The sequence below is a fragment of the Jatropha curcas genome, chromosome 8 (assembly GCF_041381405.1).
Source record: "Jatropha curcas cultivar XTBG-Jc1 chromosome 8, XTBG_Jcur_1.0, whole genome shotgun sequence".
In the NCBI taxonomy this organism is placed as follows: Eukaryota; Viridiplantae; Streptophyta; class Magnoliopsida; order Malpighiales; family Euphorbiaceae; genus Jatropha; species Jatropha curcas.
The window spans coordinates 2,247,918-2,260,204 of record NC_143158.1 but is presented as its reverse complement, the minus strand read 5'-3'; the positions used below and the strand labels follow the sequence as shown (position 1 = coordinate 2,260,204).

The 12,287-nt window shown below is 33.0% G+C and overlaps 2 protein-coding genes across 5 annotated transcripts; one reads left to right on the top strand and one right to left on the bottom strand.

The window, feature by feature from the left end:
- Positions 1-871: 871 nt before the first annotated feature.
- Positions 872-5,795, top strand: LOC105637856 (NADP-dependent malic enzyme). The gene is made up of 18 exons (XM_012221500.4): positions 872-1,378; positions 1,768-1,963; positions 2,045-2,196; positions 2,285-2,390; positions 2,509-2,574; positions 2,893-2,988; positions 3,073-3,144; positions 3,251-3,334; positions 3,417-3,515; positions 3,801-3,848; positions 3,979-4,032; positions 4,151-4,249; positions 4,326-4,415; positions 4,539-4,616; positions 4,766-4,840; positions 4,925-5,015; positions 5,187-5,315; positions 5,395-5,795. Exons 1-18 carry the CDS (start codon positions 1,233-1,235, stop codon positions 5,481-5,483), a joined length of 1,770 nt encoding a protein of 589 aa, XP_012076890.1. The 5' UTR covers positions 872-1,232; the 3' UTR covers positions 5,484-5,795.
- Positions 5,796-6,934: 1,139 nt separating this feature from the next.
- On the bottom strand, positions 6,935-10,676 carry LOC105637855 (azadirone synthase LFS). 4 transcript variants are annotated; one of them, XM_012221496.4, is made up of 12 exons: positions 10,389-10,675; positions 10,100-10,295; positions 9,882-9,983; positions 9,728-9,779; positions 9,509-9,630; positions 9,312-9,412; positions 9,149-9,207; positions 8,474-8,530; positions 8,176-8,221; positions 7,591-7,670; positions 7,350-7,482; positions 6,935-7,222 (listed from the first exon to the last, which is right to left on the bottom strand). In XM_012221496.4, the coding sequence occupies exons 1-11, from the start codon at positions 10,515-10,517 to the stop codon at positions 7,392-7,394; spliced, it is 1,035 nt and encodes a 344-aa protein (XP_012076886.1). In that variant the 5' UTR covers positions 10,518-10,675; the 3' UTR covers positions 6,935-7,222; positions 7,350-7,391. The 4 variants fall into 4 exon arrangements, with proteins under 4 accessions (XP_012076886.1, XP_012076885.1, XP_012076888.1 ...); XM_012221495.4 differs by lacking the exon at positions 6,935-7,222 and having other exon boundaries at positions 7,229-7,482; XM_012221498.4 differs by lacking the exon at positions 6,935-7,222 and having other exon boundaries at positions 7,229-7,482; positions 9,882-9,980; positions 10,389-10,674.
- Between the last annotated feature and the right edge of the window lie 1,611 nt (positions 10,677-12,287).

Below are 12,287 nucleotides of genomic sequence, written 5' to 3'. Positions count from 1 at the left end.
TAGAATGGATAGTGAGGATTAGGTTTGGTCCAAATACGGAACAAAGAATATACATAACTAGATAATTGATAATTTTGAAATGTTTCAAGTTGGTTTCTAAGAGGTAGTGTCTGAACGTGCAAGTTGATTGTATATATTATTATATATATACAATTAATTAAACTGACTTAAGTTGACTGTAGGAGTACTTCAATTATCAGAATCAGTCATCAACAATAAAATATTAGTATATTCTCCTTTTTTATTTTTAATAATTCAACTCTGTTTTTCATAATTAATTCTTCCACTAAGAATTCTTTTGCAAAGTTTAGTAGTGTAATAATTGATACCTCCCACTGTTCCAGCAAAGGAAAGCACAATAAAGTGAAACGTATTGAATCTGTATCCTTTACAATATTCTCAATGAAAGCAATAGGAGTATATCCTTTAATAAACCGATTTCCTCTTTTTTTTTTTTTTTTTCTTTAATTCTGCCTTTTATATATATATATATATATATATATATATATATTTTTTTTTTTTTTTTTTTTTTTTTTTGCCTCGCATCGACAGTAATATTCAGAAGTTGTTTCTAAATTGTACAAATTAAATTTATTTAGATATTCAGTTGATTTTGTAATTGATTCAAATTCAATAAAAAGCTCGGAATGGTTTGGTTTGCACAATATAAAAATAGAAATAGAAATAAAAACCATCGTACTAACCCACATCAAGAAAAATGGTGGCAAGGGCTTCAGATTGGTTGAGCTGGCGCTTGCATAAATAGACACCGTAAGAAAGTGTAGGCCAGACAAGTGCGATTCATCTACAGTTTAATAAAATCCAAAACATTATCCATCAACGTCGCCATTAAATTAAAGTCCGCATTGTTGACCTAATTAAAGAAAGAAAATTGTTAAAGTCCTTTCTCTCTCTTTCCACTTTCCCTCCATGGCTACACCGCCGATCAGGACACACACAATACCGTAAAATAATCTCCTGTTCACCAGCACTTCTCATCTCATAATAATAGAAATACTGAAAACGACGATAGATATTTTCCTTTATTTTAATAATTCTTAGTGGACTTTTCTACTATGAGTATGATCTAATTTTGTTATAAAATCAGAGCAGAGAACCTTCAAGCTACCATTACTGTTTGAAACCATTTCTTTCTACCACCTCTTCATCTTTTGTTTTTGAGATCCAACGAGTGCGTTTGGTTAGGGAGAGAAAGTCAGCTGTCAAGTAAAATGGAGAGTACATTGAAGGAGATAAGAGGTGGAGCATCGGTGCTCGAGCCTAAGTCCACCGTCGGTGGTGGCGTTGAGGACGTTTACGGCGAGGATCACGCTACCGAGGATCAACTAGTTACTCCATGGACTATATCAGTCGCCAGGTTACTACTTACTATCTATCACTTGCTTTGCTTGGCAGGTTGACGCTCTAAAATTTCTTCTTAGAAGATATTATATTTTTTTGACTGATCAGGATTTCTTTTTTCATTATTATTATTATTATTTGTAATAATTTATAATTATGAAAATTACTCTGTTTTTCTGATAAGAAACTCGATTCAAATTCCGATCGACTCTGCTGCTTGTTTTTGTCCTATTATATATTCAATTAGTTTCTAATTTTTTTTATGAATTATTTTCTTTAACTAGAGTTATTTCTACTTGATTACTGTTTCTCTGCTCAACTTTTATACTCTTGATCTCTTTCTACAATATACTCAAATGAGGACAATTATGTAGTGAGTTTAGATATTTATGTGGGTGCATGCAGTGGGTACTCGCTGTTGAGGGATCCACGCCATAACAAAGGACTTGCATTTACTGAGAAAGAGAGGGATGCCCATTACTTGCTTGGCCTTTTACCACCAGTGGTTGCAACCCAACAGCTTCAGGAGAAGAAGTTGATGCACACTATAAGACAATATCAACTTCCTCTTCAAAAATATATGGCCATGATGGAACTTGAGGTACCTTATTTGTAATATTTTTTTTCCTCTTCAAAAACATGGGAATAATTTATTAGTTATTTAAATTTTATCGGGTTGCAGGAGAGAAATGAAAGACTGTTCTACAAGCTTCTCATTGATAATGTTGAAGAGTTGCTTCCCATCGTATACACTCCAACAGTAGGCGAAGCTTGCCAGAAGTATGGAAGTATCTTCAAGCGCCCTCAGGGGCTATACATTAGTTTGAAGGAGAAGTATGAATGTTTTCTTTTTGCTTTGATTCTCTGACCCATATGCAATTTTGAGCTTTTATTTATTGTTGCTAGTTATCTGGCTTTGCAGGGGGAAAATTCTTGATGTGCTGAAAAACTGGCCTGAAAGAAGTATTCAAGTTATTGTTGTGACAGATGGTGAGCGGATTCTGGGACTTGGGGACCTTGGCTGTCAGGTAAACACATTATAGACAAAGATAAAGTTTTTTTTTTTTTTTCGATAAACATATTAGATAGTAATTAGACTATAAAATTGCGCTAGCATTTGTATTACAATTTTGAAAAATGTTACAGGGGATGGGTATTCCTGTGGGAAAATTGGCTCTCTACACTGCTCTTGGAGGAGTTCGCCCTTCTGCCGTAAGCATTTCGATATCATTCAAGATTTAATCTTTTGCCCCTGCAATAAAGCCAAAGAATAGAAAGATTGCTTTCTTTTATGACAATTAAACATTATTCTCCTTGGTTAATTCTAATTGCTTCTTGATGGTAGTACATCCTTTCAGATTGTGCCTCTTTGATTACATCTGTAATTTCTCCTTGCCTAGAATACTTCCTATTATAATAATGTTGCACAGCTCTGTTGAATAACAGAGTTTTTAACTTCTTAATATTCTGATTGTGATCCATCACATCCTTATCCTGTCTGATTAAGAATATTTCTTGGTTGCCTTTTAGTGTTTGCCTATCACCATTGATGTGGGAACGAACAATGAGCAATTGCTGAAGGATGAATTCTATATTGGACTCAGACAGAGAAGGGCAACAGGCCAGGTTTCACACAGTTGCAGCTTCATAAGCTAGCTGATTGTTATTTGCAGATTCGTAATTCTTTTTTTCCCATAATTTTATTTTCAGGAATACTCTGAACTTCTACATGAGTTCATGACTGCTGTAAAGCAAAACTATGGAGAAAAAGTCCTTATACAGGTGAGCTACAAGTTTAAGAGTAAATGGTTTGATAATAAGCTATCCAAGGTTTGAAGATCCTTATACATTTTTCCATTGTCTACTCCTTTCTTGCCATATTTTGCAGTTTGAGGATTTTGCTAACCACAATGCTTTCGAGCTGCTTGCAAAATATGGTACAACTCATCTGGTCTTCAACGATGATATACAGGTATGAGATAGCCCAATCTTGAGCCATTATTTGATTTAACTTGGTATTCATAACTGATATATTGATTGTCCATCTGTTACAGGGGACAGCATCTGTTGTTCTTGCAGGGGTTATTGCAGCACTGAAGTTGCTTGGTGGTTCTCTGGCTGATCATACTTTCTTATTCCTTGGTGCTGGGGAAGTAAGATTTGACATCTCATATTTGTCTTTTGTAGGCTTTAGTTGTATACAAAGAATAGAGAATGAGCGGATTCAATTTGATTTTGGAATGTTTTGAAAATGCAGTGATATTCTTTGGTTAATGTTTCAAAATAATTTATTTTCCTTTTAACTGCAATTTCAATTATAACGTGATTCACAATTTTATTATTTGATGATTTGATTAGCATTTGAAAGATTACGTCCATACCTACCTTATATAATTTTTTTTTTTTTTTGTGATGCAATTAACTTTATTATTTTGCAGGCTGGAACTGGTATAGCAGAGCTTATTGCTCATGAGATGTCAAAACGGGTATTTACTACCATCATATGCATATCCTTTTTGATTTATTATTGCGTAACATGGATTTGGAATGATGTTAGGCATGAACTAATGCTTTAATTTTATGAGTTCACTTGTCTAATTCATTTCTCCTTCTTAGGCTAATGCTCCTTTGGAAGAGACTCGCAAGAAGATTTGGTTGGTGGATTCAAAGGTAAGTACTGAAGTGGAAATCTCAATTAAGCTTTCTCGCAAACAAACTACCTTTTGTTGGAAACTGTATAATTTCTTAGGTTCTTTTGTCTTAAAATCATGCATCATTTTTCTTTCAGGGGTTGATTGTTAGCTCTCGTAAGGATTCACTTCAACACTTCAAGAAACCCTGGGCTCACGAGCATGAACCTGTGAAGAATCTCTTAGATGCAGTCAAGGTGTGAATGTGTTTTTGATATGCAACTGCTTTAATAGTGTTCTTTAGTCCCTCATTGCATTTACTTCCTTCCTCAGGCAATCAAACCAACAGTTTTAATTGGATCGTCTGGAGTAGGAAGAACATTTACAAAGGAAGTGGTTGAAGCCATGGCTTCCTTAAATGAGGTTCTCACTTTCTTCTCTCTCTCAAAATGTGTGTATATCTGGTGGAATTGGCTTGAACATATACAATGGATGACCCTGTAACTACTAGACAAAAGATGACTCACTCGTGTGGTTGGCATGCAGAAACCTGTAATCATGGCTCTCTCCAACCCAACCTCACAATCAGAATGTACAGCTGAAGAAGCTTATACTTGGAGTAAAGTAAGACTTTTTTTTGTCTTCTTACATACTTCATGACTCAGATGAGGAAGGAAATCTGCAAGTGATCTACTGTCTTAAGTTTTGGTAGTTCTCCTTTAAAAGTAAAGCTGCCTCTAAATTTGCTCTCTTTTCTTTATTTCACATTGAAGGGAAAAGCAATTTTTGCTAGTGGAAGTCCATTTGATCCTGTTGAATATGAGGGCAAAATTTTTGCTCCTGGCCAGGTACTATATATTTCTCTTCACTGTTTCGTGTTTAGGTTGAATATATCAGTGACTAAGGTTTGAGGGTTGTACTTGTCAATTCAGGCCAACAATGCATATATTTTCCCTGGATTTGGTTTGGGTTTGGTTATCTCTGGAGCAATTCGTGTTCATGATGAAATGCTTCTGGCAGCATGTAAGTATAATAATTAATCTTCCTTCCCCCTTCAAAGGAACCAAGAAAACTAAGATAATCAATTTTATATTATCTATTTTTGTGGATTTTTTTGCCAGTTGCTATTGTTTAGATTTTAATCTTAGACATGAAATTAACTTCTAAATTTATGTTGTGTGCATCTTTTGACAGCGGAAGCGTTGGCTGGCCAAGTTACGGAAGAGAACTATAGTAAGGGGCTGATTTACCCACCTTTCTCTAACATCAGAAAAATTTCAGCACATATTGCTGCTAATGTAGCCGCAAAGGCATATGAACTTGGTAAGTGTGGCTCTTGTTGTAATCTATTATCGACTTGGCAATTTTGGAATGCTTAGTCTTGTTCTTATCCTTCTTTTAGGGTTGGCTACACGTCTACCTCGTCCGGAGAACCTTGTGAAATATGCTGAGAGTTGCATGTACAGTCCTGTATATAGAAGCTACCGCTAATTTTGTGATTTTATCCGTGTAAGATATGGGCTCAGCAAGTGTAGCAGCAGTGAGCAAAATAAGATTTTCTGATTTAAATAATGAATATGGTTTGTGTTTGTAATTTTGGGCTTTACTTTACTTTAATGTGAAGCCACGAGTTCCTGATTGTGTGCCTAAAAGTTGTAGCTCTAAAGATTATGAGATTTTCTGATATGAATAATCAATATGTACTTGTGCATAGGCATGTTGTAGGATTACAAGGAGTTACCAATTGGAATAATTATGTAATATCCGTTTGAATTTTATTAACCTCCTCCTTTTTAGTGCGTACCTTTTATTTTATTAATTAAGTGTTGAACTTTGAACTGACTATTTTCTTTAATTATAAGTGTATTAAGTTAGAATAATTCATTGAAACTTATACTTTGCTTGTTTCCGTAAAATAATTTAGAGGAAAATAACTTGCTAAAAAATATTTTCTTTAAATAATATTTTTTCAAATGATTTATTTTCCATTGTTTAATTAAATTAAAATTTAAAATTATAAAAATAATAAAAATAATATATAAATTATGAAAGCTACCTATGGCTGGTAGTGATGATCGATGGTAAATGGTGATTGGTAATAGTGATTACGATGATTAATAAATTAAAAAAATATGAATTTATAAAATTTGTTAATGTCCGAAAAATGTTTCTATTTTGAAAATGGAAAGTTTATTTTTCTTAAAAAATGACTTAATTTTTCTTTGACGAGAAAAATATTTTTTGACTTATTTTCCTAAACGTTTCAAACAACGGAAAATTGTGAAAAATATTTTTTTGTAAGTTATTTTCCAGAAACAAATAGAGCTTTAAAATCATATTTTAAATTGATATTATGCACGATATGTACTTAATATAAAATGTAAAAATATTTTTATTATTTTATATTTTTCTTTTATAAAATTAAGTTTTATAAATTTCTTTTTATTTCAAAATAAAATCATTAAAAATGAGAAAAAAAAATTGAAATAGGTAAAACTGGTAAGAATATAGAAAAATGAATGAAGTGATGGAATGGAATAAATAATATATTTTGGTATTTGGCTAATAAATTTCAGTTACATGTACTTAATTATTAGAAATTTATTAATGCAAAGACTTAATTAATAAAAAGTAAAATTAAATACTAAAATGTAAAAAAATAAAAATTCAAATACTAAGTTTACTACTGTTCCTAATCAAGCTATCCCACTGTTTGTTTTGCTATTTGTTTGAGAAGGAAAACGAAGAATGAAAAGGGCTAATGGCATTACTTATAAAAAGCAAACTTTAAAAAGGTTCCATCACATGCAGTTCAAAGCGAAGTCTTTTCATATGCGGAAGACAGGGAAATTTTTTCTTGTGGTTTAACAAGAGAGAGAAGTTTCCGCCATTTTATAACGCATGGAAAAAACGTCAATTCGACGCAAAAACGACAGAATCTCTTTGCAAAAGCCGTTGTACTTCTTAAATCTATGAAACTAATAAATTTCACATAATTCACAGTCTCTTTTAAGTTCCATATAATATAATTTAATGGTAATGGCAGTCCAAAACCATCAACTATAGGTCTGAGTCAGTACCTGCGTTTTGTAGCGGGTGTGGGCATGCAAACAGTTGGTGTCGTTTCATGTTTGAGACAGGTTGAGCTGCTGCGTTCAAAAGGTGATTCTGTTCTCCATATCTATGTTGCTGTTTGAGAAATTCCATGTGCTTTAATGCGGTGGCCTTGGCTAGAATTCGAGAAAAGTAACCATAAATCTATCAATAATTACTAATATAAGTACATCTAAGGGAACTGAGTTCGTATACTATTAATTAATATCGAGTACAATTACAACATTTAAGTGGTAATGTAACCTCTATAATTTATGAGGTCCTCGACTTAATTCTTTGACACGCTTAAATTTGAGATTTGTTATATACATTCAAATCAGCATGGGTATCCTTGTAGCGTTGACTCAGGTAAGTCTCGCATTTGATCGGAGGAAACCTGATGAAACAAATACATGTATCACTCCATTGCAATAGTTGCTGTAAAACTGAAATGAACACGCGGTATATTCAATCAGACTAACAAAGGGTTATAGTATCAACTTACTTGGGAGGATTTTTTTCTGACTTGCAGGTAGGCAAGCATTCGACTAGACAGTCGTGACTAGGTTCGACAAAAAATGCTATCTATAATGAAAAGAAGCGAGTAAGAAAACACAATTTTATCAAGATAATATTCACCACAAAGGAATAGAAAGCATGCTAGGCAAATTAATTTATAAAAGTTAAAATCATCTGAAAAGGCAAAAAATCCAAGGAACTATCAGTGCTTTCCTGGACAATTAAGACTTATAAAGGTTTTCAAACTTAACTAGACAAAAACACTCTGTTATTTCTCACCATCAATCATAGTGCGCATAACCAACACTCTAAGCCATTATGACTATACATAACAGAGACCTGACTATATAAAATTTCCAAGCACACATGGAACAGCTGGCTGTTTCTGTTTACACCACAACTCCACAAGGAGATGTGCATCATAGAATAGTTGACATTATGGAAAGAAATAAAAAAAAAAAAAAAAAGATGCAGAGAGAGTAAGAGAAATAGTCTCATGCAGGTATCGCATAAGAGGGAATTGCAATAATAGAAAATAAAAAAGGGAAAAGAAAACCATAAAGGCACTTACTGAATATCTCTCTTGACCATTCCCTACGACTCTGTGCAGTGTAGACCTGTATAAAATCAAATACACTAGTAAAGATGGCAACAAAAAATTTGTTTATTTTCACTGAATGATGAAAAAGATGCGTATGAGAATAACTTTAGAATTAGAAAAGGTATTCCCATTGGAGTATGTCCAACACTATCAGGCCTTATAACTAAGAAAAATTATTTATCTTCTTCCCAAATGCCAAAATATGTTGAAAAGCCTCTATAATACAGCATTTATGTATTATTCTGGCATGAAATTAACGGATAAGAACCTGAAAACACAGTTACTCCAACGCTCCAGCATGTCACCAAGATTCACTATGAATGCTCTGTATAAGACGAACCAACAAGAAAATGTCACTGATTCCGAATGAAGATTCTTCCTTGATTATATATCATTCATACAGCCCTAGAATCGATTCCTCACAATACAACTTCACAGCACACTGACAAATATCAAAGTTGAATAATGACTAAACTGTAGCTAGATATTTGAAGTTTTTAACTTCCAAAGTTAAAGTTCACTCCCAAAAAACAGTTGATAGTATTTAATATTGGATCTTCAGGGTTCATATTCCTGCCTCAGTTCTTTGGACAGAGAAGGCTGTGATTTTCACAGACTAATTCTTGAACAAGTCAACATTCGATGTAACCCTACGTAGCAAAATCCAAAGATTAATATTCACTGAATGTGATTTTCACATCATCTGATGATGGCTTGAGTTATCCCATCCCGGCAGATCAAAACTATATACTCAGAATGAAACATAAGACATTGACTCCATTCAAAAAGATACAAAATATTGGCATGTGATCACCTAGTCATCTTGAACAGGTAGATGCAGAAGAGAAATTAGAGTCTACATCATGTAACTTTAAATATGTAGGATCAGGACAATCAAATAAACTGTATAGTAGGAAATCTCCAACAGTCCAATGCACCTCACCCTTTTAATGGTGCTACATATTCCCAAACTTGAGGTTCGTCATCCTTATCCTTGCATATCTGCAAGAAGATTACAAGGGTTGCAACAAAATAATAAAACTATAATTGGAAGAGAAAAAGGCAAAAAGTTTAATCTATAGATAAATTTATGCCAATGTTAGTACTTGGAGGCCAAGGACATCATCTGTGGCTAAAAGGGTAATCAAACCATAGTCAGAATGAGCTCCAGCACCAAATATTCCCTTTGAGGGATCAGAAATCTGAGCTGAACACAAAAGAAAAGAAAAGGAAAACAAAGGAACAACAAATTAGTTTTATTGACTAGAGAATAAATTTCCATGACTTGTAATTAAATATCAACCTTCGTATCGCAGCAAGCGCACGATTGCAATAGGCTGGCCAAGCATTTCTGGCTTATCAAAAAAATCAGCTTCCAGATCAAGCGCAAGTGCTATGAGCCTTGCAACTGCTCTTGCTACCTGCCTTCACGAATACCAAAAACTTTAGGTAATGAAATAAAGAAGGTTAATATTCTTTATAAATTCTATAAATCATATCAATCAAGTCTACAAAAACTCACAAAGCCTCCTGATGAAACTTCTCCATTGTTTGCCTCCAACCAGGAATGAGATCTAAAACATACCATAGCGAAACAATTAAACAAAAGCTAAAAGATACATACACAAAAAGAAAAGGGCAAAATAAGCTTCTACACTGTAATTAAGTTCAATTACCATCTGCTGGCCAAACATTAGGTCCATAAAATGGCTTCTCTGATTCAGGATCATCTTCGGGCAATTCAATTCCAATGTAATATCCCTCCTTGTAATCTCCTACTATCATATAACAGGGGAAAATAACAATAATTATAATAATTGCTTCAATTTCAAATAAAAAAAAAAAAGAATATAATAATGAATAAATAAAATAAACAGATAAATAAGGAACGAACCATGTACTTGGTTATCAGGATCTAGAATTTCGTCGAGAACAGGAGTATAGCCTCGATGCTTCTCGTTCCTTATAACTTTCATTTTTTCGCGTACTGGCAATTCGAAAAACTTCTTACTCTCCGAGAAAACCTTATCCATAAATTCTTGGCTTATTCCGTGATTTACAACGTAAAAGAATCCACTATCCAAACAAGCCTGAAAAAATTCCAAAACTAAAAACCTCAATTAATAAATGAATTACCAGTGAGTGACAGCAACTAATCGCAATTGAAAATAATTCGAAGCAACCTGTTTGAGTAAAGAAACGGTTTGTTCAATATCAGGACTGGAGAGATCGATACAGTTAAGGACGGAAAGTTTCTGGTTCGGCGCGGGAATTGGTTCGGCGCCATTATTGTGCAGCTGCTTGTTCTCCATTGCTTGTGTTGTCGGTAACAGAGCGAATCTCCAGGACCACACGTTTTAACTTTGACAAACTGAACTGAAGAGCCGAATCCAATAATGAGAACAGAAAGACCAGCAACAATAGGATAGTGGATGGACCATAGATTTCCATAGGTGCGCACAACTGTTTAAATTTGGAAATAATAATGATAGATTGTGTATTCTTATTTTAAATTATTTTCTTATTTATTAGATGCTTTAATGCTCAATTTAAAATAAGCATTTTTTGTTTGTTACGTATTAGTGATTTCACCAAAGACAAGAGCAGATCAGTGTACGCAATGATTATGGGAATGTTGCTGATGTACCTTTTGGAATTTTTTGAAGAATCGTGTTCATGCAGATCTGAGTCCTTTATACTTTGGGCTTTTAGTCGTTGAAGTGAACCCAAGAGGTAGGCCCAATAGACCATGGAGATTGGAGAATAACAAAACTAAGCAGAAGCATCAAATAGGGTTGGTCCACGACAGAGCCAGTTTAGCCCACAACAAGACCATTTAAACAGACAGACACTAGCACCAACCACCACGTGTCTTAGCATCTCATGACCACAAAATCTATTATATTTTTTTTTCTTTTTTTTTTTTGGATAAAAGGAAAAAATATGACCATGAAATATTGACTTGGTGTAAAGGAATAAAGTTATTTGGTGTAAACGAAAGTATTACCATCTTTTTACTGTAAATAAAAAGAATAAAGTAATAAAAGGTAATTGCAATTTTTCAAAATGGGGATTCACTGTTATCTTGGTACATTGCAGTTTATCCATACCAATATAGGTAAATATTTTTCCATACAAATTAATCTAAAATGTATAATGGTTAGATGAAAATTTGATTCCGCATTTTAACAACTGAACGATAATTAAAGATATTAAATAAATTTAGTTAAAAATTCATTATTTAGATCACAAACCAAATAGTTCACGAGCTGTTCGAGATTTGATTTATTAAGTTTATAAAATGAATTTGAATTTACTTATCAATTTCTTTTAATAAATAATCGATTTTGAATTTAAATTGGATTATTTTTTTTAATTATAAATTACAATTGAGACAGAGTCCAATTAATTTTTCAAATTGAATTAAAGTGGAATATACCTTTTATCGAGCTTCATTTGCAGCCAAGCTTATTCCTGTTTGCTTGCTTTATTTCGTCTATATTGTCGACTATGAGCATTGCCCACGTTTCTTTCGCTCGACCACAGAGTGATTTTTAACTAGTAAAATAAAAATATGACAAAAAATTAACAGGTGCGAAGATTCCTCCCGCCCCCACTCTAACGGGAACGTGCACCAGAAGAAGGTATGATTGGGGAGTTGGTCAGATGTAAATGGATTATATTCTCCTGCTTCTTTATTTGAATATTAATTGTCTATTTTTATAATTTTATTTCAATTTTTTACTATTTGGTCTTGTTTGACGTGGGATAAAACATGTGCGATGATGAATGCTTTTGATGTGAGCCAGACGGTATCAAATTATGGGATTGATTTGCCTATTATAGATTAATTCAACGAAAAATGATTTTTATTTAGGATATTTCAGACTATTTACAAAAAAAAATTAATATTTAAAATTTTATATTTTTATTAGTGTGCTCACATGATCAGCACATAAAATATATTATCTTCGTTCTATAATATTTGTCACATTTGAAAAAATAGTTTGTCTAAAATACTTATCAAATTTATGGTTTCAATGAGCAATAATTTTTTTTTTTTTTATGTTTATCTTTTTTTA

Excerpts from the sequence above, each read along its gene's own strand:
- LOC105637856 (XM_012221500.4), top strand. The coding sequence starts at position 1,233 with ATGGAGAGTACATTGAAGGAGATAAGAGGTGGAGCATCGGTGCTCGAG. Across the intron at positions 3,849-3,978 it reads CTCATGAGATGTCAAAACGG|GCTAATGCTCCTTTGGAAGA; the intron begins GTATTTACTACC and ends TCTCCTTCTTAG. Across the intron at positions 5,316-5,394 it reads CGCAAAGGCATATGAACTTG|GGTTGGCTACACGTCTACCT; the intron begins GTAAGTGTGGCT and ends TCCTTCTTTTAG.
- LOC105637855 (XM_012221496.4), bottom strand. The coding sequence starts at position 10,517 with ATGGAGAACAAGCAGCTGCACAATAATGGCGCCGAACCAATTCCCGCG. Across the intron at positions 9,780-9,881 it reads TAATGTTTGGCCAGCAGATG|ATCTCATTCCTGGTTGGAGG; the intron begins GTAATTGAACTT and ends GGTATGTTTTAG. Across the intron at positions 8,531-9,148 it reads TATGTAGCACCATTAAAAGG|AGCATTCATAGTGAATCTTG; the intron begins GTGAGGTGCATT and ends CGTCTTATACAG.